The sequence below is a fragment of the Muscardinus avellanarius genome, assembly GCF_963383645.1.
Source record: "Muscardinus avellanarius genome assembly, chromosome: 13".
In the NCBI taxonomy this organism is placed as follows: Eukaryota; Metazoa; Chordata; class Mammalia; order Rodentia; family Gliridae; genus Muscardinus; species Muscardinus avellanarius.
The window spans coordinates 15,109,206-15,136,328 of record NC_137799.1 but is presented as its reverse complement, the minus strand read 5'-3'; the positions used below and the strand labels follow the sequence as shown (position 1 = coordinate 15,136,328).

Here is a 27,123-nt window from a genome sequence, read left to right as displayed (position 1 = left end):
CTTTGAAAATACTGCTGTGTTTGATAAACCTACTTATTAAACAAAATATTGTCAGATACTTAAAAGAACAGGGAAATGAGCATGAAGAGTGAAGTTTTTTGTTTTTTTTTTTTTGGTGGTGGTGGTACTGGGGTTCCTGGAAGTCCTTCTACCTCCGGGCTACACTCCCAGACCTATTTTAATATTTTTATTTGGAAACAGGGTCTCCTAAGCCAGTGCGCACGGCTGGTTTTGAACCTGCGCGATCCTCCTGTCTCTGCCTCCCAAGCACGGGGATTACAAGCGTGCGCCACCACGCCCGGCGAGAGTGAAGTATTTTAAGAATTACTTAGGATTTGGGGAATTTCTGATCATTATAATTTCTGATCATTCTCATTCCTAAATTCCAAAGGTAAATGTTGTGAATTTGGAAACACTAACCTAGACCGCAGAGAGACAGGTGCTTTCCAACCGAGGATGCCCAGAGGTCTCAGGCAGGGGGCTGGTTCTGGTCAACTGCTCATAATAGATTTTGGATTCAAGCCTGGTCTCATGACACTAAATACATTCATTTCTCGTTTCAGCCTGTTAATTTCAGCCAGAGAGTAAGTCCCCCTTCCCTGGCTCCCACCGTGGTCTTATTCCAAGGGCAGCTGGACAGTTGAAGCAGGAGCAGTAGGCAGTGACGATGTTTATGGGCAGATGTTAATAACGCAACTATGCAGCCCCCTTTCCCCCCAGGATTAACAGGAGACATGTCACCTCCACCCCTGGAACTACTGAATCAAGTTGAACTCTTGGCCTTCCTTTCCCTGAAGCTGACCCTTTTTCCTACCCCCTCACATCTAGTTTTCTCTCTCCAAACTGCCCTAAACTTAAAGGTTTATTTTACTTTAGGTTACAGGTGATTGAACCCAGGGGTCTTTTTTTTTCTTTTTTTTTTTTTTCGGTCGGTACTGACTCGGGCATTCTACCTCCAAGCTATACCCACAGCCCTATTTTTTATTCTTTATTTTGAAACAGAGTCTCACTGAGTTGCCAAGGGGCTCAATAAGTAGCTGAGGCTGTCCGCGAACCCTGATCCTCCTGTCTCAGCCTCCCAAATGCTGGGATTACGAGCATGCACCACCACACCCAGCTTGAACCCAGGGGTATTCTACTCTGAGCTACACCCCCAGTCCTTATTTATTTATTTATTCATTTTTGTGGTACTAGGGATGAAACCCAAGGGCATTTTACCTCTGAGCTACACCCCCAGCTCTATTTTTTATTCTTTATTTTGAAACAGGGTCTTACTGAGTTGTAAAGGGCCTAAGTAACTGAGGCTGTCTGTGACGGTGATCCTGTCTCAGCCTCCCAAATGCTCGGATTACAAGCATGTGCTACCACACCCAGCCTTTTTTAAATTTTGAAACAAATCTCAGTAATAGCTGAGTCTGGCCTCAAACCATCCCAAGTGCTGGGATTATAGGAGCATGCCACAGTGGGCATGGTATCGCATGCTTAAATCCTAGTACTTGGGAGGCCGTGAGACAGGAGAATATCAGGCTCGAGATCAGCCTCAGCAAGTAGTGAGACTCTCATCAATCTAGGGAGATCTTGTTTCCAAATAAGAAATAAAATTGGTCTGGGAGTGTAGCTTGGAGATGAATGCTTCTGGGTTCAACTCTCAGTACCCTCCTATACAAAGAATACGTGTGTGTGTGTGTGTGTGTCCTATGCCTGGCAGACGTTTATTTTAAACTAATGATCTTTCCAGGCATGGTGGAACACACTTGTAATCCCAGTACTTGGGAGGTTGAGACAGGAGGATTGCAGGTTCTTGGACAGCCTCAACTAAGGCCCTCCACAACTTAGTGAGACTGTGTTTCAGAATAAAAAATAAAATTGGACTGGAGGTATAGCTCAGAGTAGCATTCCCCTGGGTTTAATCCCCAGTACCACACACATACCACCCAATAAATCATTAACGATTAGGTTACATGTAGGAAGGGTTCCCTCCCAACCCTGGGGCTGCGGGCCCTAGGGATTATTAGCACTTGAAGGCTGAGATGACTGCAGCAAAGGAACCCAATCAGAGTGCTACGAACCAGCGGAGCTAGGTTCTATAACTCAGTTCATATTTCTAGAATTGCGTTCCTATGTGTTCTGAGTGAAGTTTATAGCGCCTGTACTGAGGCACTTTATTTACCTATTGCAGTACTGGCATTGAACCCAGGGACATTCTATTCTACTTCTGTGCTATTCCCCCAGCCCTATTTAATTTTTTAGTTTTGAAACAAGGTCTCAGTTGTTGAGGGCCTTACTAGTTACAAGGCTGAGACTTGTCTTGAACCTGTGATTCTCCTGTCTCAGTCTCCCAAGTACTGGGGTTACAGGTGTGTGCCACCACGCCTGGCTGTACTTAAGGTATTTTAAGTATCTTCAGTTTCTGAACTACTTTCCGTTTTATCTCTCTGTGGTCCTCAGTTGTTTTTTGCCCCTATGGGTCAGGTACTCAGTAGAAAAAAGGCCCTGCATTCTCTCTAGCACTAAGGGTGGTAACATGGCTGAGGAGGCTGGAGGCAGTGGCCATGGGATGGAACCCACTGGCCTCCTCAGCCCAATGTCCAGGAACCCAAGGGCAGAAGCCAGAGCCAGTTCCTTCTGCACCAACACCTGGCAACTCACCACCAGAAAGACAGATGATTCTCCAAGGGAACTTCTGCATTGTAAACCAGACACATTAATTATAACTTTAATATAACAAATGTTATTAAAAGCAGCAATTCAAAACCATGTATCTTTAAGAAGGTGCACAGGGTATGAAGGTCCGTTGGCAGTAATGCAGCTATTATCTGGTGGGCCTGAAATGCTGGGCTGGGGCGTCAGGTGACCTCCATAGACCTTGTGCCGTCTTCCCAGTGGGAGAGGCACCCCTTCCAGAGCTCTCTGGAGGCCGAGTGGGGAAGGCGGAGTTCCTACAGGCCTTGCTCACCCTGGCTCTCAGAAGCCTGGAAAGCCGACCTGGAGTTGCTGTGCTTGCTGAGGCCAGCTGGCAGCCACAGATTGGATCCCGGCTCCACATCCTGCTGGGCTATGGGCTGGCCTCCCGACTCCCCTTCCACCTGGCCCCAGTTGGGGGCCTCAGTGACAGCAGCTGTGGGGCTGAGAACTGGGGCCGTGGAGGAAGTGGGGGGCTGTGTGCAGGAGCTGAGGCGGGCCCCTCAAAGGCACTGCAGTTGATGAGGTTTAAGGCAGGGGCCATCCAGTCTATCAAGGGACCCCTTTGTTCACAGGTGGGGAGGGGTCAGGCCTAGTCATGGCTACCCAGCCCCTCGGCCTCGTCCCGCTGCCGCCTGCTCCCCACCTTCGCCTTCCAGCTGGCAGCCTACAACACCCAGCTGACTGGAAGCCAGAGCAGCGGCTGGCAAGAGTGGTGCCCGCCCTCCCCGAGGCAAGGCACTTCTTCCCATTTTTCCAATCAAGTGAGTCAGTTTCTAATGTCTCTGGAAGCAGCAATGAGGGGTCCTCACCCCCCTCCCGATTTTGGTTTCCCTTCAGATGGGGCTGAGTTTGTATGTCCATTCTAAGAATGCTCGTTATATCCCCCGGGACAAAGGCTTCCCTTTAAGGGGACTGAGTGACGCCGGCCCTTGAAAAATCTCGACCTGTCCCCCAAAAGCGATGGTCAGTTGCTGGGCAGGGGATACGAAGGAGAGGATGGGCCTCTGCTTCCCCACAGGGCTAACACTGGTGCTCAGGCTGGAGGAAGTGGGCTGGAGCTAGGAAGCCACGTTTGGTTTCAGCATCAGCCCCTGGCGGGAACCAGGCCATCCCAAGGGGCTGTGTGTCTGGAAGGTATAAGCACACGCGAGTGGAAGCTCGTGTGCATGGTTGTCGGGCTGTGTGTGTGATGGGCTTTACCATGATGTGGCTTCCTCTCCTCCTCTCCCTATAGTCCCCCTGTGTGGCCAGGCACGGGCAAGCTTCTGGACCTCCACAGCTGACCCCACAGCCCTCCCTCTCGGTCCCTTAACAAGGGCCCTGACCCTGGGGCCTTCTAGGGCAGAGAGCCCATTCTTCTACCCCCAGGTGCTGGGGCCTAGTCTTCTACAAGGGCTTTCCCAGAAACCTCTCATCAGACCCCTTCCCAAAAACAGGATGGGGTGGGGATGGCAGAAGAGGGTGAGGGAAGCTCCGCCTCTACCAGTCTCCCTCAGGGGCTCCTGTCTTCCTGTGGCCCCAGGGAGGACCGGCTGGCTGCCTGGGGGTGGGGGGGCTATCCGATGGGGGACAGATGTGCACATGGCTGTGTGAACACACAAGCACCTGGAAGGGGTGAGGGGACAAAGGAATGAGGGCCAAGAGAATGGCTGGGATCCAGGGAACAGGGTCAGCCAGGGGCACGCAGTCTGAGGGGTGTGGAGTGTACAGATGCAGAGAAAGAGGCAGCAGGACCTTAGAAGAGGGGCCGGGCCTAGGGAGGCCTGAGCACAGGACCGGCCTTTTGGACTGCCAGCCAGGTGAGCCTCGGCCAGGCCTGTGCAGCTTCCCGCTCCCACCCCGGCCTGGAAGAAATGGGGAACCTATGGCTTCTGCTGTCCCTCCTTTGGTTTTCAGGGCTCCTGGCATCCCCCCGGGGGGTAGTCAGTAAGGGGTGGTCCCTTCCCATTCCACCAGGTACTGAACCTTGCCCTCTGGCGTGACCCTTCGGGCCAACACCTGGTACTTCTCCCCGCAGGCCAGCCGCCCAGCCGCACCAAAGTAGTTGGTGATGGATGATTTGAGGTGGGACAAAGACGAGTCATCTTCGCTGATGCTCTCAAACGTGTGGCTGTCGATGCCTTCGTCCGGCCGCTCGGGGCCCAAAGTCCCCTCTGCACTGCTGTCCGAGGGGCAGCGACCACCCAGCTCAGCCGCCCGCCGCTTTGCCCGCAAGGGCATGTATGCTTTGGCTGCCAGCTTCCTCTTGCGGCTGCCCACTGTCCGTCTGCAAGTGGAGGGGCAGGGGAAGGCGATGGGAATGAGACAGAGCAGCTGCAACAAATTCCTGGCCCCAGCACTCTCCTGGGTAACAAGCTCGGCGCCAGGCCTGGGTGTGGGTCATCTTACTGGCTCTTCACACAGCCCCTATGTGAGAACCAGCTGGGGGTGGCAGAGTCAGGGTTCGAGCCTGGGTCGTCTGACTCTAAGCATAGGGTGTGTGTGTGTGTGTGTGTGTGTGTGTGTGTGTGTGAGAGAGAGAGAGAGAGAGAGAGAGAGAGAGAGAGAGAGAGAGAGAGAGACTGGGATTGAACCCAGAGGCACTCTTACTTCCTAAGTACTCCCCCAGCCATTTAATTTTTTGTTATTGTTTTGAAACAGGGTCTCGCTAGGTTACTGATTATCTTTCTATGTTGCTGAGGCTGGTTTTGAACCTACCATCCTCCCATCTCAGGCTCTTTGTCTGCAGGGTCGAGACTTTACAAGCACAGGTGCACAGTTCTCTGAACTGTGCTGAGGCCCCGCTGTTATGCCTTGTCCCTCACCTGGATGCATTTGGAACTAGATGACCCAAGAGGGACAGGAATAGGGACAAGAATTGTGGACTAAAGGACCTTGTACCACACAGGCAGAGGTGTTAGAAAACCAGGCACACCAGACAAGGCACACACTTACTGAAGCTTAGAAATGGAATCCTAGCTGGACGTGGTGGTACTTGCTTGTAATCCCAGTACTTGGAGGCTGAGACAGGAGGATTGCAGGTTCACAGACAGCCTCAGCAACATGAAGCCCTCCGCAACTTAGTGAGACCCTGTTTCAAAATAGACAGTAAAGAGCCAGGTGTGGTGGCACACGCTTGTAATCCCAGACCCTGTCTCCAAATAAAGTATAAAATAGGTGTGGGAGTATAGCCTGGGGGTAGAAAAGCTCCTGGGTTCCACTCTCAGTACCACCAAAAAAAAAAAAAAAAAGAAAAGAAAAAAAGTAAAATAGGACTGGGGGTGTAGCTCAGAGGTAGAATACTCTTGATTCAATCTCTAGTACAGAGAGGGAGGGAGGGGGAGGGAAAGGAAGCCAATATCCAAGCACTAGTGAGAACTAAAGGTACAAGAAGAAATAAAATATAGGCCAGGGATATGGCTCAGTGGTAGAGTGCTTGCCTTCCCCAGCACCAGAAAAAAAAAATTAAGATACAGAGGAAGACAGTAGAGAGGTCTAGAGACAAAGACGCACCTCTATAGGCATTCTGCTTTCAGTTCTACTTTTGCAAGGGCCATATATATATATATATATATATATATATATATATATATATATATATATATATATAATAGAAGAGCCCGAGTCCAGAAGAAATCCTCGTGCTTTGCAGACCACCCTCCCTATGCTGCTGATGGCCTTCAGCGAGGCCCCAGGGTTTCTGTCCCCCTCCCAGACCCTGCTCTCTGCAAGGTGCCACCTTCCCCTCCAGCAGCCTTCCAGATAAACAGCTTTCCCTCAGAGACTGGAACACAGGCATCCAATTCAGACAGTGAGAAACCAAGGTTGGGGGACTCTACGGCCTGAGAGGCACAAATTGCAAAATTATGGTGTGCAGAGGCCAGGAAGCCTGGTTGTGTGTGTGTGTGTGTGTGTGTGTGTGTGTGTGCATATGCATGTGTGTATGTTAGTGTGCAAGCACACACACATTCTGTGCAGTTGAAGAGCACTCCAAAGGCATGAAACCACAGCAACTTAAGTGCCTGTCCTCCTTACCCCCCACCAATAAAAACCCCAGTGACTTGGAACCAGAGGGTCCCAGGGCCAGGCTCACAAGAGCAGAAGGCCGGTCTCCAGCCAAGAATCAGACGCACAGAAAGCCCCAGATGCAGAAGGGGGAGGCTAAAGGGCTGGCAGGGATGACGGCCCTGGCTAAACTTGGGGGCAGACCTCTGCAAAGCTCACCTGGAGTCATAGGAGAGGCTGGTGGAGGCGGAGCCAGAGGTGCTGGCAGCGTCAGTGGAGTCCACGTCAGAGAAGAAGGTCTGGCCGGAGCTGGCACTGAGAGGGGAAAGAGCTAAAGCCTGCCCGCCTGGCTCCCGGGGTCCGAGGCTTCTCTCTGCCCCTCTGCCCCACATCCTTCATCCCAGGGACACCCCAGTCCTACATTTTAATTTCTTTCTTCCTGTTCCTTCATTTCTCATGGTGCTTGGACCTTGGCCTCCTTTCCGAGGTGTCGGGATGTGTGCCTCGTTCAGGTTGCTGCCTGCCCAGGTTCCCACCACCACATCTTCCTGTCTATTATCTACTACTCGGTCTCCAAAGTCCAGGAGCCAGGACACCTGGACATCCTGCCCTGGAGGGATGGGAGCTCAGGTGACCACAGCTGAATGAGCCACAGGCACTTGTGCCCGCTTCACAGCTCAGTGGTGTTTACATCTGCAGTAGCTTGTTTGAGGGAAGCCTGAGGCAGTTGAGAGGGTTAAAGAATTTAGCTAAAGCCACAAAGGTTCTGGAGCTCAGATCTGACCAATCCCCTCACTGCAGCCGGGCATGGTGGTGCACACGTGTAATCCTGCGCTTGGGAGGCTGAGACGGGAGGATCGCACAGGTTTGAAGCCAGCCCCCATCTACTTAGTGAGGCTGTCAGCAACTTAGTGAGACCCTGTTTCCAAATAAAATATTTGGAAAAAATAGGTCTGGGAGTGTAGCCCAGAGGTAGAAAGCCCCTGCGTCCCAGCCCCAGTACCACAAAAATAAATCCCTCTCTGCTTCTCCATGGCCTCGGGAATGACCTTCAGTGATTTGCGAGATAAAATGACAAAGGATGTAGTCCCTCCCCTTGGGCTTACTGAGCAGATCCTGAAAGGCACCCAGCACAGCCTGGGAGGCTGGTGAAGGCCCTGGGTTTCAGATAGGGCGGGTGGGCGGGGCATTCAAGTTGGAGGGACCAGTGGGACAAGGATGAGCAGGCATGGAACTTCATAGTGGGTGTGGGAGAGCCCAGAAACTGCTACAAGGTGTGGGCGGGAGCAGCCAGAGGACTGGGCAGGCGGCCTGCAGCCTGGCTCTGGGGAGCAAGGGGATGTCTTGTGCTCTGAGGTCTGGTGTAAAAGGCCTTCCTGGCAGCCTTGTGCACATAGATCCTTTATTTTTTTATTTTTTATTTTTTGGTGGTACTGGGGTTCCTGGAAGCCCTTCTACCTCCGGGCTACACTCCCAGACCTATTTTTACATTTTTATTTGGAAACAGGGTCTCCTAAGCCGGTGCACGCGACTGGCTTCGAACCTGCACGATCCTCCTGTCTCTGCCTCCCAAGCGCGGGGATTACAAGCGTGCGCCACCACGCCCGGCCACATAGATCCTTTAAACCTGGGGTTTTAGAAGGACCCCACAAAGCCAGGTGTGGTGCACGTTCGTAATCCCAGTACTTGGGAGGCTGAGACGAGGACTGCAGTTCACAGCCAGCCTCAGCGACTTAGTGAGTCCCTCTGCAACTTAGTGAGACGCTGTTTCAAAATAAAGAATAAATAAGAGGGCTGGGGTGTAGCTCAGAGGTAGAAGGCCCCTGGGTTCAATCCCCAGTGCCACACACAAAAAAAGAAGGATCCCATGAAAGACCCCTCCCTCAGCACTTTGCCTTGCCCCTTCCAGAACATCCCTGCACTGCCAGGGCATAGAGGGAGCCTGCTCCTCGGCTCCAGCCATTTCTAAAGCAAACATGTCTCTGGGCCCAATACCTTTTTAGACTCTGGATTTCATCCAGTGTGAAGTCAAATATGCTGGCCAGGTGGTGGTTGGTGCTCCAGGCCGAGGTGAAGTCACTCTGTGGACACAGGAAAAAGAAAAGAAGGGTCAGTCGGTGAGCGCCACGTCCCCTTCTGCAAGCACCTCCCCGTGAGGGCCACGCAAGCTGCCTGCGGGCAGCCAGGGCAAGACCTGCGCCCTCCGTCGTCATCCCAGTTCCTGACCAGAGAGCCAGGCCACCCCTTTGTCTCCAGCCAACTGGACGACCATCACCTCTCTGGGCCTCAGCTACCTCGACTGCAGAACGGGGAAAAGAACCCTGGCCCTGCTTCACTCTTGCAGAGGCGTCCCATCAAGGAAGGGTTGTAAAAGCACCTCATAAACTATAGTGCTGAGGAGATGAGGCATCGCCAGCATTACGCCCACGGCGAGGGCTGCTCTGCAGTCCTGGCTCTAGGCTGGGCCCAGCCACGGCCTTGCCGTGTGACCTCAGGGAAGTCCTGCCCAGCCCTGGCCTCAGTTTCCCCACCTGGACAGTGGGGGGGCAGGGTGTTACCTGCCCTGCCCCTGGGTTCTTGGGAGAACTTGGGGGTGGTGTTGGCGTGCCTGGCTTTTCTGTTTCACTGTAGTAGGAAATGAATGGGCCACGGGGGCATCCCCTGGGCCTGGGGGACTTTAAAGTTGTCTGCACCGGAAGCCCTAGTTTGTTCCCGCCCTGCGCGGGATAGTGGAGGATGAGAAAACAAGGAACTAACACTGGGAATAGCATCTTCCAGCAAAAACTTTGATCTTTTTCTTCTATAAACTCGCCTTTTCTGCTGCTGGAATTCATGAGGCAACAAACTGTGGAGACAGAAAAGGGAGAGGGTGGCCCAGTCAGAGGCTGCGGGCGGCCCCGGGGAAGGCGCCTGGGGAGCGCCGGCAGCCCCGCGGAGGCAGGATCCTCTAGGGCAGCAGGGCTGGGAGGGTGTCAAGGGGCTACTATGGGTGGAAGGAGAAAAGGCGCCTCCCCGGGCTGGTGTGTCCGGATGCCCTGCCCCAGATGCCCAGGGAGAGCGTGCAGCTCAGCTGGGCGGGCTAGGCGCCCTCAGCTCTCCGACTCCCCTTCTCCTTGTGCATTGGGACTGGATCCCATGATCTGCTTCCCCCTGCTGAGTCTCTAAGGGGGTGTGGTGGCAGAAGAAGTCTGGGAGCCACTAACTATTCCTCTTGGGTGCCTACTGCTGGGACTAGCTGGGTGTCTGGGCTCCTGGCTTAGGCAGATGCCGCCAGACTCTGGGGCCCACTGCACAGCACATTCCTTGTCCCGGGAGCTGGGAGCAGAGAAACCAAGATCGTCCACAACCACGACCCCAGGCCCCCAGCACTGACCCAGGCTTGCTCTTTCCTCTCTTACGCAGCTCAGAGGGGGCACCGTTCTCGCGGGGCGCCAGTCCCTTATCGGGCAGCAGCTTCCCAGGAGGGTTGGGTGGGACGCGGATGCGCAGGCGGAAGATGCACTTCTTCTTCTTGATCTCCTTGCCGCAGAGGAACCTGGGTGTGGGAGGGGAGGGGAGTGCATTCAAGGAGCTCCTGTGTCTATGCACAGCCAGAGTTAAAATGCAGAGTGGCTCTTAAAGCCTGGGGATGAGACTGTGGCTCCTCCCAGTCCTTGATCTTGCTTCTCCTCTCCCTTTTCTTCTCTGCCTCCACTAGCCACAGGCCACCTCCTACAGGCAGGCCTCCTCCAGCTCACAGGAGGACTCCTGGGGCCCGGATACTCTTCATTCTGGCTCCCAGAAACTGTTCAGCACCTGCAGGCACCGCCCTCTTCCGGCCCAGAGCAGCCTGAGGCTGCAGAAGTAGCTGGGACCCAGGCCCACCCTCACCCTCACCCTCTGGGGCCTGTCAGTGTGGCAAGAGGTTGCCTGCTGAGCAGTAGGCCGTGTCTGAGCCCCAAACCACAAGAGTGCGGAGCGGGGTCGTTCTGCTGGAAGTGTCTAGAAGCTTTCATAGAAAGCAGGGACCTTGTCTTTTTCTCCACTGTGGCCTGAGCACCTAGTCAAGGCCAGATGCAAAACAGCAACTCAATACATACTTGCTGCTTGAACGAACACATAAAATGGTTGGAAAAGCATCCTGGGCTTCCTGAAGGAAGGGATGAACAGAAGCTCTGGGAGGGGGGAGTGCAGGGCTCAGCGGGCACTGGGCTGGCAGCCAGAGTCAGCCAGAAAGCGAAGGGAAGCCAGGCATGGTGGCACATGCCTGTAATCCCAGTCCTTGGGAGGCTGAGACAGGAGGATGGCAGGTTTGAGGCCTTAAGTAACTTAGTGGGACCTTGTTTCAAAATAAAAGTTAAAAGGGCCAGGGGTGTCAGGTAGAATGCCCCTGGGACCAATCCCCAGTACCAAACAAGCAACCAAGTCAAGGGAACAGTGACAGAAGACATGTGGGCAGGTCCTGATCATAAAAGGCCCTGACTGCCAGGAGAGGGGGCTTGGACAGCCCTTGTGGCAGTGGCATTGCGGAGGGATGTGGCTGGCAGTGTGTGCCAGCAGAGAACCAGTAATGGGAAGACACAGGCTAGGGCTGGCTTAGGAGGCTGTGGCCCACCTAGAGATGCTGATATGATCCCTCCCTTGGAGCAGGGGACACCCCTCTACGGAGCTGAGCACAGTACCAGGCTGCTGGGGCACTTGGGTAGGGTAGACTCCGCAAAGGAGGTCCCTGGATTTTTTGACTCCCTGGATTCCCAAGGATGGGAAGGATTTAAGGAAAGGAGTCCAGGCAGGTGGCACGGCGTGAGCAAAGGCCAGGAGGCAAGAAGAGCCTTTAGATCAGGACTCACCTGCTGGGGGCCCTCGGCAAGCCTCCCTCCTCCCTGCACGTACCGGCTCTTGTAACTGTTGAGAGCATTGAGGAGGTGGGGTCCTCGGTCCGTCACGGGGGTGCTGGTGAGCTGAGGAGGGGCAGACCAGCAGGACAGTTAGACTCAGCCATACAGGGTGGGGGGCCACCTGTCCAACCCCACCTCCCGACACCCTTGGTCCTCCAGGGAGGACCACTGACGACACCATGATCTCAAATACGCTTTCCCCTCTCTCTGAGCTCACATCCCCACCTGTAAAATGGAGAGAAAAACTCCAGGCCCAGCTGTATCAAAAGCTTTTAAAAAAATGTCTGTACTCTTGACCCGGTCATGTTAGCCTGTGGGATCCATGGTACAAACACAACATGGAAGACGCACAGAGTTTTACGTGTCAAGAGCTCCACTGTCGCAGTCTGCAACGTTGAGCAAAAAGGAAGTGATACGCCCATTGGAAAGAAACCAAGACTGCACGCGCTTGTAATCCCAGCATTCGGGAGGCGGAGACCAGAGGATCGCGGTTAATGGACAGCCTCAGATACTGCTTAGTGAGGCCCTTTACAACTCAGTGAGACCCTGTTTCAAAATAAAGAATAAAAAAAAAAAAATAGGGCAAGGGGTATAGCTCGGAGGTTGAATGCCCCTGGGTTCCATCCCCAGACCCGCAAGAAAGAAAAAGAAAGAAAGAAAGAAAGAAAGAAAGAAAGAAAGAAAGAAAGAAAGAAAGAAAGAAAGAAGGAAGGAAGGAAACCAGGAAATTATGATAGTAGCCAATGCAGACTTTAAAAACATTTATGAGCTGGGCATGGTGGCGCACGTTTGTAATCCCAGCGCTTGGGAGGCGGAGACAGGAAGATCGCACAGGTTCGAAGCCAGCCGCGCTAGCATAAGAGACCCTGTTTCAAAAATATAAAATAGGTCTGGGAGTGTAGCCCGGAGGTAGAAGGGCTTCCAGGAACCCCAGTACCACCAAAAAATAAAAATAAAAAAAAATTAAAACATTTATGAATGTCGGGCGTGGTGGTGCACGCTTGTAATCCCAGCGCTTGGGAGGCCGAGACAGGATGATCGCGCAAGTTCGAAGCCAGCCTCTCTGGCTTAAGAGACCCTGTTTCCAATAAAAATATAAAAAGTAGGTGTCTGGGAGTGTAGCACGGAGGTAGAAGGGTTTCCAAGAACCCCAGTACCATCAAAATAAAAAAATAAATTTATGAGGCCTCTTTAATAATATGGGAAAGTATTTCAAATGTAAATGGATAAAGATGATTTAAAATTGCATACTGTATCATCTGAACCATATAAAAAGAAAAAAATATGCTGGAAGGAAATGTACCTATGTGTTTTTCTGTTTTGTTTTGTTTTGTTGCAGTACTGGGGATGGAACCCAGGGGCATTTTACCTCCGAGCCACACCCCCAGCCCTATTTTTATTCTTTAGTTTGAAACAGGGTCTCACTGAGTTGCAAAGGGCCTTACCACGCCCAGCTCCTATGCATTATTTCTAGTCATTTCTGGATTGTGTGATGTGGGAATATGGATTGTAATCCCAGCATTTGGGAGGCTGAGTCTGAAACAGGAGGATCCTGGTTTGTGACCAGCCTCAGCTACTTAGTGAGGCCCTTTGCAATTCAGTGAGAGTCTGTTTCAAAATAAAGAATAAAAAAAAAAAAAAAAGGGCTGGTAGTGGAGCTTGGTAGTAGAATGCCCCTGAGTTCTATCCCTGGTACATCAAAAAAATAAAAAATAAAAAATAAAAATTACAAAACCCAAAAAACCCTAAATCACTCCCTTGAATGTGTATCCTCAGTTTTTCTTTAATAAAGCTCTGCCTTTATCTCTGAAAACAGTAATACTCTCTTTTAAGGCTTTATAATAGGTATGTCTCATAAATTATGACACTATAAATGAAGATGTTATATATAAAACATTTTTTCCAAAGCGTAAAGGTTACTTTAAAAAAAATTCAAATCTTTCTCTCATCAAAGAAAGGCTTGCATCACCCCATAGGCAGCAGAGAGGACTCAGGGTAGGGACCCAGGGGCTCATCCCTCCCGTGGCAGTGCTTAGAAAGGCTCTTGCTCAGCCCCCAAGGCTGTGTAGACCTCCAGCAAGTTGCTGTCTGGCTGTGATGTTCTCAAAGGCTTTATTTGTTACTTCACCCCATGGATCAGAGGTTCGCAGGCCCCTGGTGACGCCCAGGCTCAGCAGGCGGGCTCACTTCACCTTCCAGCTTAGCCAGGAAATTCAGAGCAGGCCAAACACCTCAGCAGGGATCCTGCCTCCAGCTAGATCTAGGGCCCCAGCTTCCCTGGACTGAGTTGGTCAGGCCCCAACTGCCCAATGGTTAAACTGGGGGTCAGAAGTCTGGGCTCAAGAGTGCAGCAGCTCAAGGACCCTAGTCCTCTGTGAGTGGTCCTGCACAGACCACCGCCTGCCTCCTGTGCTCCGCCAGCCTGCCATGGCCCTGCGTACCTTGCCCAGCTGCAGGAGCTCCCAGTGGTGGTTGACAAAGGCCAGGATCTCTTCAAAATCAAAGTACTTCTTCTTGCTCTGCACCCCCAGGTTGTAGAGGGCCAGGTGAACCACATCCACCCTGGGCAACAGGGTAAGGGGGTGGGCTGGGTGAGGGGCAGCGGTCCCCAGAAGGAGGAGGAAGGGGAAGCTGGGAGGGGGCCCGGGAGGGGATGTTGGACCAAGCCCCTTCCTCTCACCATCGCAGGGGCAGCCTCTCGATGTACTCTGGGCCCTGGTTACACACGGAGCAGAAGAACAGATAGAACCTGTGGGTGGGTGGAGAAGGGCCTTGGTGGGAGGTGCTTGGACACCTCCCCCATCGTCAGCTCTCTCACTCTTGGGGCTGGCTGCCTTAGGTGGGTGGGGCTAAGGACGGGGCAGGACAGGGACCAAGGAATGCTCCTTTACCCTCAGCCCCCTTCCCAAATATCAGTGCCCTGGAGGGCAGCTGAGTTCAGGGAGAGTGAGCTGAGCTAGGCTGGGTTGTGGTGGCCATCCTCTTCCCCTCTGTCTGTCTCACACACACACACGCACGCATGCACACACACACACGCATACACTCACCAATGACGTGAAATACTAACCCCAAAACACAATGTCTGGTTTGACATATATGATGCCTTCCAGTAGTTTAACCCCATTGGTCAGAAGTCATCCACTTCCCTAGTGGCTTCTATAATTTCTCTGGGCAGAATGGGGGCAGGGATGGTGTTACCCCTCCTTCCCCAAGCCCTGGAACAGACTGGGTCTCTGGGACGGCAGGGATTTACTTCCAGAACTCCACAACTCAGTGGCAGTTAGGGGTGCAGTGTACCATGTTCTGCTACTGACTCCGGAGAGTGGGACCCTCCCCTTTACCCAACAGGTGCAGGCTCTCACAGAGCCCCTGTGCAGAGCCTGACATCTGAAGGAGCTGTTGCTGCCACCCCTGCCCTCTCAACCCACATGGACTAAATTAACACCTACCGGTCTCCGAACATCATGGGCTCATTGAGGCACTGTGTGCAAGCCTCATGGAACCACTGCTTGCACCGGTAACACTGCAGCATCCGCAGGTACCATCTGGAGAGAAGAGCCATGGTCATCCACAGTCAGGGCCAGGCACGAGGCTCAGCAATTATTCCCAGTGGAAACTCACCCTCCACCCAGAGAGACGGAATGAGGACTCCCAGTTACCAAGCACTTAGGCCGCGCCACGTGTGGTCCTGGGAAGCAGGTGTAGGCCACCTCATTGGACCATGCCATCAGGTCAAAGGTGAACCTTTGCCCACAGAGCACAGGTGACTCGGAGGTTGACCAGCTTGAGGATGGCGATTCAAATCCCACTCCCATCAGCTTCAAAGCTTGTGTTCTCCCTGCTATGCCACAGCAGAGTCCCCACCTCTGGACTGTGCTCCCCCAAACACAACCCAGAGGGAAAGTGTGCTTGAGATACTCAGAAAGAATGACGGCTCCCGTAGGCTCCATGCGAGCAGGCCTGCGTCTGGTTTTTCTCACCTGGTACTGTATCTACCTCGTTGTGACCATTCAACAACTAGTTACTGGGTGGGAAAGAGCACAAAGGCATTCCCTGAACAGTCGGTGCTTGGTCTACTTCAGACCTATTCATTTGGCAAAGCCCCTGGGAGGGACATTATTACCAATCACCCAGGAAGTGCTGAGAAGCACTGCCCTACTGCTATAAATTCCCATAAGCATTTTTCCATCTGATCCTTTGGGCCTCCCAGAACCCAGGGGGAAGTTCCCGGGAGAAAGCCCATTTGAGAATGAAGTTGTTCAAGGATGTGCCTGCGTTACTCAGCTGGCCTGTAAGCCCAGCCTCTAGACCTTTAGTTCTTCTCGACCAAACTAGGTATGAGGTGCAGGATTTAATGGAACTCTGCAAGCTGTTCCCTGAGGGAACAATATTCTCCTCTTAGTCTGCAGTTTCTTTCACAATGCCTGGGGCAGTTAGCTCAAGGGAGCAGGCTCTCCAGCCCATGGCTACTTGGAGGCCTAGGCTGCAGGGAGAAATCCACCTGATTCTTGGCGGTAGCAGGGCAAGAGGCCCCTGCACAGCACCCTAGCTCTGCTTGCAGCTCTCTAGGGAAAAGGATCTTCTTATCTTGCCTGCTTCACTGGCTCTGACAATGGGAAGGTAAAGTCAGTGTCTAGGCACCAGGTGCAGCTCCACCAGTAACTCACAGATTTTTTTTTTTTTTAAGGTACTGGGGAAGGAATCCAGGGGCATTCTACCTCCGAGCGACACTCCTAGCCCTACTTTTATTCTTTATTTTGAAATAGGGTCTCAATTGCAAAGGGCCTCACCAAGTAGCTGAGGCCGTCCACAAACCACGATCCTCCAAGGCCTCCCAAATGCTGGGATTACAAGCATGCACCACCAGGCCCAGCTATCAACTCCCATTTTTAAAGTGCTTACCAAGTGCCAGGGACTGTGTAAGCCTTTATGTGAATTATCTAATTCACACTGTGCTCACAACCACCCCATGGGAAAATAGAGAACTGAGGCTCATGGCTGGGACAGCTGGTAAGGGGCAGAGCCAGGATTTGGACACCTTGGGAGGTCCTGGAGGAGAGTCAGCCCTAGGATCTTGGCTACTCTTCAATACTTCCCCCTTTCCTACTCAGCACCAAGAAAACACCTCTGCACTCTACCCCCTCCCCCCCTCACGACGGCTGTTATTGCGAGACATCACCTAGAGTCCGAATATTTAGGTTTTCATCTTGAGGGCTCGCTGGAGGCCCTCTGGCGACTCTTCCATTCTGCTCAGATGCAGAGAAGCCCTCGACCAGCGCTGCTCCCAGAGCACCGAGCTCCGCCCTTCGGAGCCCCGCCCCCGAGGCTGACGGCCAAGGCCGGCTCCCGGGGGCCTCATCCCCGAGGCTGACAGCTCGGGCCCGCCCCCTGGGTTCCATCCCCTCTAGGCCCCGCCCCCGCGGCTGACACTACGGCCCCGCCCCCTTGGCCCCACCCCGCGATGTTGACACTCGGGGGCCCGCCCCTTGGGCCCCAACCCTTCCAAGGCTGACAGTCCGGGCTCCATCCCCAAGGCTTAGTCCGGGCCCTTCCTCTAGGCCCCGCCCCCGAGGCTGACCCCCCCCAACCACGCCCCCTAGTGCCCGCCCCCGAGGCTGATAGTCCGGGCCCGCCCTGTAGGCCTCGGGCCCGCCTCCCTAGGCCCCGCCCCGCAGCCTGCACCCCGCCCCCCAGGGTCCGGCCCAGCCAGAAGCTCCGGGACGTGCCCCGCCTCCCGGGCGGCCCGCCCCGCGGCCTTACTCTCCGGGCCCGCCGCAGTAACAGTAGCATTGCTGCTGGTTGGTGCGGTGTGGCGAATCCCACTCGAGCTCCTCCGGCTGGTAGGACAGCACCATCTTCACCGCCTGCAGCGTCCTGGCGATGGCGCCTTTCTTCAGCGCACCGCCTTTCTGGGGGAAGTTAGAGTCCCAGTCACTCTCCACCCTGGTTGGCCTGGACAGGCCACGCGTATCTGTTGATGCCCAGGGTTTTGGGGGACCCACAGATATTCCAAGGTAGTCAGAAAGGCAAGAAGCTTTTTTCCTCCAATCCCAATCCCATCTTGTTTTATTCCAGAAGGGTATTAACAGTAATACTTAACAGTGACCTATATGTGTTGAGTGCGATCATTTACACAATTTTTTCCCTTTAATAGTAAAGCATCATTCATTGGGTGCTCTCTGCTCCTGATAATAAAGCTGTGTCCATTTCACAGTTGAGGAAACTGAGGCTCTGGGAGGCTCTGGAACCTGGTCAAGGACATGCAGCTGCTAAGCGGCAGAGGTACCACCTATCTCCAACGCCCAACGGGGCCCTTCGGCTTAGAGCTCAGGGTCTGGGGTGGGGAGGCCGGCCAGAGCCCGGGGTGCCTCTGGCCTGGGGGGGCTGGAGGAGGAGGGGCGGAGGGCTCACCCGCACAGCCAGTGCGAAGATGCAGCGTCGGCAGAACCAGGGCGTGAGCAGGGGCCGGTCGGCACTGCCTGCTATGGGGATGTGGCACTGCTGGTGGTAACCTATGGCAGAGGAGGGTGGTGACTACCACGTGGAGGCCGTGGCCCAGGGCTGGCCAGTCCAAAGGCTGGGCGGCTGCCGCAGACCTAGACGCTCTGCCTGCCAGCTGCTCGGGGCGGCCAAGCTGGCACCCAGGCTGGGGACTAAATGACGGCACTGGCCAGAGGGACAAGCCCCGAGGTCAGGCGTCAACACTGTACCCCTTCTTTCCCACCCTCCTTCTCCACCCAGGAGGACCCCAAACTGCATATTTGTTGTATTGTTCAACTTTCCCCAGGTCACCTCCCAGGGCCCCTTCTGTCCTGGAGTCTAGAAACAGGGAAGTGGCTGAGGCCCAGCAGCTGGAGCAGTGCCCACCAGGGGCCAGTGCCCACCAGGGGCCAGCGCAGGACGGGCCCAAATGAGGACCTTCTGGGCGTCTTGTTCACCCACTCACCCAGGCCACACTTTCCACAGATGAGGATCTCGTTTAATGGTCCCGAGGTCTTCCCCAGGCAGATGTTACACTTGGGCTCCTCCCCTGGAACGCCAGCTGAAAAAGAGGCCCTCTTGGGTCAGGTCTGAATCAAAGGGATTAAGAGTTAACATGGTAGCCCAGATGCTAAGCATCTACTGCACATGGGGCCTAGCAAACGAAGGGCTGCCTCATTGAATCTGCCCAGCCCTTTGGAGATGCCTATTATCATTACCCCACTCTACAGATGGGGATATTGAGGCTCCAGAGGTTAAGTTCATGGCTGGGCTAGTATGCGGAGGAGAAGAGTCAAACCCATGGCTGCCTGAGGTCGAAACCTTTATCCCTTATTCTTCATTCATTATGCTCCCTATCTTGCCTGATTTGACTTATTTTGGTAAGCACTGTTTTATGTTAAATAACGTTTAAAACATTTATTACAGAATAATATTAGTATGTTATGATGAAACTGTGTGCATCAATAATTATGAACTCATGGCCAATCTTATCATTATTTCAAATCAAGATCCAGATACTGATCTTCCCGTTAATATTTCCATTGTATCTCTAAAGATCAGGTATATATCTCTCTATCTATCTATCTCCTGCTGGGGATTGAATCCAGAGGCATTCTACCTCTAACCTACACCCAGCCCTATTTTATTTTTTAATTTTAAAACAGGATCTTACTAAGTTGCAGGGGACCTCACTATATTGCTGAGGCTCACCATGAACCTGTAATCCTCTTGTCTCAGCCTCCCACGTACTAGGATTGCAAGTGTGTGTTACCATGCCTGGCTCAGGACTTTTTTTTTTTTAAAGCATCATTATAAGCCGGGCATGGTGGCGCATGCTTGTAATCCCCACACTTGGGAAGCGGAGACAGGAGGATTGCGCTGGTTCGAAGCGCAGCTGGCTTCAGAGACCCTGTTTCCAATTAAAAAAAAAAAATATATATATATATATATATGTATATATATATATATATATATGTATGTATATATAGTGGGTCTGGGAGTGTAGCCCAGAGATAGAAGGGTTTCTAGGAACCCCAGTACCACCAAAAAAAAAAAAAAAAAAAAAAAGCATCATTATGGGGCCGGGAGATATAGTTCAGTGGAATTGTGTTTAGCATCATGAGCTCCCAACACCACAAAATGAAAATCATTGCAGAGCCTTTATTGTACCTAAAAATAGTTTCTTAAGATTGACAAATTCAGTTAGCGTTCACATTTCCAACTGTCTCTCAAATAAAAATGTCATCATGGTTTTAAGTTTGGGGTTTTGAATTAAGATCCAAATAAAGTCCACATATGGTGACCAGTTGATATGTTTTTAGAAGCGATTATGCTTTCAATAAGAGGGTAACCTGGAGGGGAGATTCTCATGGCTTTGGATATTATATAATAAACTCAGGGTGCAAAGGCTGGAGAAGGAATCAGTTAGCCTTGGCCACAACTTCTTAGACTGAGGGGCTATTTGAAAGATCCACTAACTGGCCAGGTTCTGCAGCCTCGACTTTGCAAACTTCTTGGAATCATTTTTTATGGTAACATGTTCTTTGGAAACCGCTTCTCTGTAACTCAGTAGCACCAAGCTAAGCATTGCCATCTCTCTAAGACAGTCCTGAAAGCTGGTCCAGCTCCATCCAGGCATGTCCACCTTCACACTGACTGGTTGGTTCCTCTCTGTGTTCTTGGTCTTTCCCTATCCCCGACTCCTTGCTTCGTGGATAGAGCAGCCTCCACTAGTTTTCTTCACTCCTTGAGAGGAGACTCTGCTCAGATCCACAGGTGACAGCTCTCACTGCCGGGCCTCCTGCTCATTCCTAGCTTCATTGGACCCAGAGCTTTAGCAGCAGCAGAAGGACACAAAACCAGATCTGAGACCTAGTCCCAGCCTCCAGGCACCTCCCTGAGCCACTTCCCCATCCACCCCGTGGCCCTCACGAGGCCCACACACTCAGGGCAGGAGAGGGTCACACGACTGGCAATCTGATCATCCTGGGTGGGCTTGGGGTTCAGAGACCAGGACAAGCCAGGAAAAGAAAAGGAAAAACTGTAGGCAGTGGAGGAGAGAACAGGAGAGGGTGGGAGTACCCAAAGTGCCAGGACTCACCATGCTGTATGTCCTTCCACAAGACCCAGTACTTGGAATTGTCTTCAAAAGTCACAAGGCAGCTTTGCTTGGAACTGCTGACCTGGGGCATGGAGAGGGAGTAGCATGAGAAAGCAGCTGGGGGAAGCCAAGCTGGGCCCGGTCCTCCTCCTGTGCCTGTGTTTCAGAAAGCAGAGCCAGCTGGTGGGGCCAGTGAAGCCGGGATTGGAGCCTGCCCTGAGGCAAAGCCAGTGTTGGGGCCTCCGAGGCTGGGATTGAAGCCTGCCAGGTGGCGAGGCCAGTGCTGGGGCCAGCGAGTCCGGGATCGGAGCCTGCCCTGTGGTGAGGCCGGTGCTGGGGCCAGCAAGGCCGGGATCAGAGCCTGCCATAAGGCAAGGCCGGTGTTGGGGCCTCCAAGGAATGGGATTGGAGGCTGCCACGTGGCGAGGCCTGTACCCAAACCTGCGAGGCTGGGATAGGAGGCTGCTATAAGGCAAGGCCAGTGCTGGGGCCTCTGAGGCCAGAATTGAAGCCTGCCAGGCGGCAAGGCCGGTGCTGGGGCCAGTGAGGCCGGGTTCGGAGCCTGCCATGAGGCGAGGCAGGTGCCAGGGCCTTTGAGAGTGGGATTGGAGCCTGCAATGCGGCATCCACAGGGAAATATCACAGAAAATAAAAATCAGATGCTTCCCCCAATATGCAAAAACTAGGAAGAAATGGGTAATAGGAGGAAATCAGGTTGAAGAAAGGGCCCCATGGAGGAGCAATTAAGGTGACCTATCAGATGGGATGGGATGGGGGAAGATGGAATCTCTTTAAAGCACATGATGAACTTAAATAAATATATCAAAGTCAGTAAGTAAATCAAGCATGGGATCGAGGGAGGGGGAGGGAATGGGATGGGGATTGGATAAAGGCTAATTGGGTGATGTGTGCTTGTATATCCTCACAAGTCTTGTATTGAGATGTTTGACTACAATGCACCAATAAAAATATATTAAGCTGGGCGTGGTGGCGCACGCTCGTAATCCCCGCGCTTGGGAGGCGGAGACAGGAGGATGGCGCAGGTTCAAAGCCAGCCGCGCCGGCTTAAGAGACCTTGTTTCCAAATAAAAATATTAAAAATAAAAATATTAAAAAATGGGTCTGGGAGTATAGCCCGGAGGTAGAAGGGTTTCCAGGAACCCCAATACCACCAAATATATATATATATATATATATATATATATATATATATATATATAATAAAAAATTAAAATAAAATTTTTTTTAAATTAAATAAAGAAAGCAGAGCCAGCCAGGTGCGTTGGCGCACACTGGTGATCCCAGCATTCGGGAGGCTGAGACAGGAGGATTGAGGTTCACAGTCAGCCTCAGCTACTTAGTGAGGTTCTTTGCAACTCAGTGAGACCCTGTTTCAAAATAAAGAATAAAAATGAAGGCTGGGGGTGTAGCTCGGAGGTAGAATGCCAGTGCCAGAGCAGCCTGTGGAGGTGTTGGACGACTGGGGGACAGTGCTTGGTAGGGACGGTGAGGGCAAAAAAATGGGCCAGATTGTCATTGGTGTTCCTCTCCCACCCGGTCCTCCTGGGTTTGCAGGTTCTCTAAGTACTCTCCTTCCTTCCTTCCTTCCTTCCTTCCTTCCTTCCTTCCTTTCTTTTTTTTTTTCTTTTGGTGGTACTGAAGGCATTCTACCTCTAAGCTACATCCTTCCCTTTTTATTTTATTAATTCATTTATTTATTTAGGTGGTGCTGGGGATTGAAAAGCATTCTACCTACGAGCTATACCCCCAGCCTTATTTTTATTTTGGAACAAGGTCTTACTAAGTCACCACGAGCTGGCCTCTAACTTGTGATCCTCCTATCTCAGACTTCCAAATACTGGGATTTCATTTTTTTCATTTACTGATTGATTGATACTGAAGATGGAACCCAGATGCATTCCACTTTTTTTTTTTTTGTAGTACTGGGGTTCCTGGAAGCCCTTCTACCTCTGGGCTACACTCCCAGACCTATTTTTTAAATTTTTATTTGGAAACAGGGTCTCCTAAGCCAGCACACGCGGCTGGCTTCGAACCTGCGCGATCCTCCTGTCTCTGCCTCCCAAGCGCGGGGATTACAAGCATGCGCCACCATGCCCGGCTGCATTCCACTTTTGACCTATCCCACAAGCCCTATTTTATTCTTCTTATTTTGAAACAGGATCTCATTAAGTTGTGGAAGGGCCTCACTAAATTGCTGAGGCTGGCTGCAAACCTGAGATCTTCCTGTCTCAGCCACCCAAGTACTGGGATTACAGGAGTGAGCCATCACACCCAGATCTCAGAGCACTTTATTCTAAAGAACTGGCTGGATGCTGTTGGCCTTAACAATGATGCCTACAAATGGTGCCTCCGGTTCTGGCTCCTTCCGCTTTCAGCTTCTCCGGGCACGAGGGCCTGGAAGGGAATTCCTTAGCAATCCCCCTTCCTTCCTTATCTGAAAGCCAGGCCAGAGGATGAGCAGAGAGCTGCTGGGCCTGAGAACAGGGGCCAGAGAGAAAAGACTTACCCTCTTGATCTTCCCAAGGTAATACAGTCCATCTGTCCACCGGCATAGTACATACTGGCCCTCTGTCAGCTTGGACATCAGGTCTTTAAAGTTGTTCTCAGCCTTCACGAGGGCTCTCTTATTGGGGAGGTGGCTGGTGGCTCCATAGGAGTCCCGAGTCCCTGGGTCCAGAGCTCGATTCTCCATGACCTTCTGCTGACACTGGGTTTACTTCTCGATTCACTGCTCCGGAAAGCCCATCAGGGGAAGGAAGAAACCGCCGATTCTGGAAGTGACACCGTGTGCCAGACATGTTTATTATCGCCCTAAATCATCAGGACAGCCCTCCTGGAGGGAGACACCATTGCTCCCATTCTGCAGATGGGAAAATTGAAGAGTGACAAGAAGTGGCTGATGGCTAAGCTGTGGCTTATAATCAAGTCTGCTGATCCCGGGTCCTGCTCTCTTGCCCCAATACCCCAATGCCCCAATACACTGCTGCTTCTAAAGACATTGGATCTCTCAAGCAACACAGAGCAGGGGCCACTGACCACGGGGCCTGAGCTGACTCCCTGTCCCAGGGGCAAAGCTTTATCCCATCAGCAAATCCCTTCAGCAAATGCATGCCACGTTCTCTGAGTCCAGAGCCAAAATTTTGCAAGGAACATCTGGGAAATTTTTACAGCCCCATCCCTACCCTGAGATCTGTCCAGAGAAAACTCACCTAGGGAAAGGGTGGCTTGTGAGCTGGCATAGAGACTTGGCCATCTGTGTCTTTTATAATCCCCTTTTCTGTTCTCAATTATGGGATAGTTTAATGGAAACCAATTCGGGGAGTTTTAAACCTGCTCCTGCTTTTACCCAGGCACATTTGCTCCAAGCAGCTAAGTTGTGCCCATGCTAGGCTTTCTCACCATCCTCTTAGGTAAGCCGTTCCCGATCACCTCCTTCTCCACCCCAGCTATGGTGCCACCCAGGCCCCAGAAGCCCGGGGCATGTCAGACCTCTCCGCCCAGTGCCCTGCCACCGCCAGCCCACTTTGGGCATGGATGGCTGCTGGCGTCTGGGCCCTCTTTTCCATCCTCCTGTCCTGGCCTGAGTTCAGGCCTCATCTTTTGATTGGGCGGTTCATTCATTCACCCCTTCAGTCTGTTTCCTGAGCCTGGGGCTCACCTGGGCTCACCTGTGCAAGGCAGCTGGGATGGGAATGGCACCCCAGCACCCAGATCACTCCTGCTTTCCTGCTTTTATGCTAGGTTCTCCCAGGAACCTTGTGCTCCCCGTCAATGCCCCAACACCCCCTTCTTCCCTTCCACACACAGCCCCCCCCCCCCCCGCCACTCCCGTGCCCTGCACTTCCTACTCTGGTCCCCCTCCCTCTGCCTGATGGTGGGCACCTGGTGGTGATGGCATAGAGTCCTAAGAGTGTTTCCATGAGATTGGGTAGGATGGTGTCTAGAGCAATGTGCCCTGGAGTATATGAAACTAAGTATATGAAACTAAGTGCTTGCATGTGGGGGGACCCGAGTGGCATTGGTGCAGCCTGGCTCTTGGCTGGGTGGCCTCCACTCCTCCCACCCTTCCCATTTTTCTCTTCTCAGGGGCACAGCCCACAAGCTCCCGGCAGGGAGGCGGCCTGAACCTCTGCCTTGTCTGCCACCTGGCTGGCTCCCTGGCGCTGCGGGGTCCCGCCCGCTGGGCCTGGGGCCTGGGGCCTGGGGCCTGGGGCCTGGCCAGGGCCGGTAGTGGCAGGTTCACAAGCTGACACTTCCTCCCCCGCTGCGCCTCTGGGAGCCGGCCCGGTCGCCGCGCCCCCTGGCCAGGCTGGGGCCCCCGGGCGGCGGCCCCCACCCCGCCTCCATCCTCCGGAGCGGGCCCCCGCGGGCTGTGATTGGCTGATTCAAACCTATCTGCAAAGAAATGCCTGTTTGCGGGTTCTCTTCGGCGTCCAGTTCAAATCCACAGCACCCGGAGCGCGGGGCCGGGCGGGGGCAGGAAGCGAGATGATTCATGCGCCCGGGCCTCTCCCAGGGCGGCCGTTGGCTTTTAAACAGGGTGTTCAGGAGGAGGGAGGGAGTTTGCATAAGTGCTCCCTGCGGGCTCCAGCCCTCCTCTTCCCAAAGGGCTCCGACGCCAAACCACCCCCGTCCCAACCCGCCGCAGCCTGACTTCGGACGTGAGCAAAATCCCAAACGCCCCAGCCTCTCCTCCCTCCATCCCCCCACCAGGGAAAGAAAAGATGTGGGGCCAGGAGCAGCGACCTGTCACCCACGCCCCACCTCCAGGGCTCGGGGACCCGGGTGGGGGTCCCGCTACCCTGGGGCCGCGCGCCCCATCCCGGTCCTCCAGACGCTCGGCTCGCGGGACGCCACCCCCAGCGCCCCCCTCCCCAAGACTCGACCCGTCAAAGTTCAGGGAGGTTCCCAAAAGACGGGGATGCGTGCAGGGGAAGAAGCGCGTAGCGGGGAGCCCCCGGCCCGGGCGCGGAACTTACCGCCAGGCTGCGCGTCCGCCGGTCCCCCCTGGAGTCTGGCCACCCGGCGCCTGGGCGGCTGCGCGCGGCCGAGTGTCCGCCCGCGGGGCCGGGGTCGGGGTCTCGGCGGGGGCGGGGCGCCGCGGGGGCGCCGCGGGGAGGAGGGAGGCGGGGCGGGAGGGGCCGGGGCGCTCAGGCAGGGGCCCCCCGGGCGCGGGGCGCCATCTTTTTCGCGTTTTCCCGCGAATTATTGACGTCCCGCTTATGTAATTAGCAGGGCCCCGCCGGCCTCGCCATTGGAGCCCGCGGCCGCGGGGCCGCAGCGCCGCCCGCCCCCGCCCGGGCCGTCCCCGCCCGCCCCGGCGCCCACCCCGGCTCCGCGCACAGCGCCGCGCACCCCAGACGCCGCCCCGGCCCCCGGTGCACGCGACCCCGCGGGGCGCGCCACCCCCGCCGCGCAGACCCCGGCCCCGACCACCCGGGAGGTCGCCCGCACCTTGCACTTGGCGCGCGGACATTCCCCGCAGAGAGGCGCAGCTCACGCTCAGCACCGAGCCAGGCACAAGTCGCAACACACCCTCCGCACAACACAAACGCAACACAGCGAGTTGCTGTGCACGCTACAGGTAGACAGATACTCGCAAGGAGAGCGGTGGGGGGCGCGTAGACTCAGCAGCACAATCTACGGGGTAGACCAGAGTAGGGGCCACAGAGCCGCAACACAGTAACAACAGTGTACCGTGCCACCTCGCACAGCAACGCAGCGCAGGATACAATCGCATACTCTGTAAGCGCAACCCCAACGTAGAAGTAAATGCACGAAGGACGGACAAAGCGCCAGTCCTGGGAGGCAGACCGAGGCACTGGGCTTAGCTTCAATCAGATGCGGCCTGCTGGCTGGAGAAAAGGCAGGCAAGCCCCAACCCCGACTCACTCACTCTCGGGGCAGGGCTGGATGCAGCCCACAGCCCCTCACCCCCACCCTGCCGGGCTCCGCTGCCGCCAGGAGGCTGGGGGAGTGTGTGCCTTCATGGGTGTGGTCAGTGGACAGTCCCTTCCCCCGGACCCCCTTCCCAGTTCACTGCCCAGTGGCCCCAGCTTGGCCCGCTGACTCCAGCCTGTAGCCCGTGTGCCCTCATGCCCCTCCGCACTTCTTCTTCCCTTGGGTCTGTTGGTCCTCCTGCCTTCTGCATGTGCACTGACTTGGACATGGAGTTGGGGAGTCTTGGTTCTGAGTCAGTGTGGCATTTCGGGTGAGCTAGTTCCAGTTTGTGTCACAGTTTCCTTATCTGTTCAGAGGGGGTAATACTACTACTTTATCTCCCAGGGTCATTGCCCAGATAAAGGTTAACACAGGATAATGAAGGAACAGGTGCTTTGATAAACTACAAAGCGGTATGCAAAATGAGAAGTTGTTACAACACTGTGAGACAGGAAATTATAAGGCCACAAGAAAGGTGGAGTGCCTTCCGTGGTGGTTTAAAGGCTCTTTCATGGAGAGAGTGGCGTTCAGACG

The 27,123-nt window shown here is 53.8% G+C and overlaps 1 protein-coding gene across 1 annotated transcript; it reads right to left on the bottom strand.

Moving 5' to 3' along the window:
• Positions 1 to 4,608: 4,608 nt before the first annotated feature.
• Positions 4,609 to 23,353, bottom strand: PHF19 (PHD finger protein 19; the record flags this gene model as incomplete). The annotated part of the gene is made up of 14 exons (XM_080709512.1): positions 23,156 to 23,353; positions 20,629 to 20,710; positions 18,493 to 18,588; positions 17,958 to 18,058; positions 17,307 to 17,455; positions 14,996 to 15,091; positions 14,227 to 14,295; positions 13,988 to 14,108; positions 11,542 to 11,609; positions 10,043 to 10,204; positions 9,427 to 9,514; positions 8,665 to 8,750; positions 6,889 to 6,984; positions 4,609 to 4,951 (listed from the first exon to the last, which is right to left on the bottom strand). Exons 1-14 carry the CDS (start codon positions 23,339 to 23,341, stop codon positions 4,609 to 4,611), a joined length of 1,743 nt encoding a protein of 580 aa, XP_080565638.1. The 5' UTR covers positions 23,342 to 23,353.
• Between the last annotated feature and the right edge of the window lie 3,770 nt (positions 23,354 to 27,123).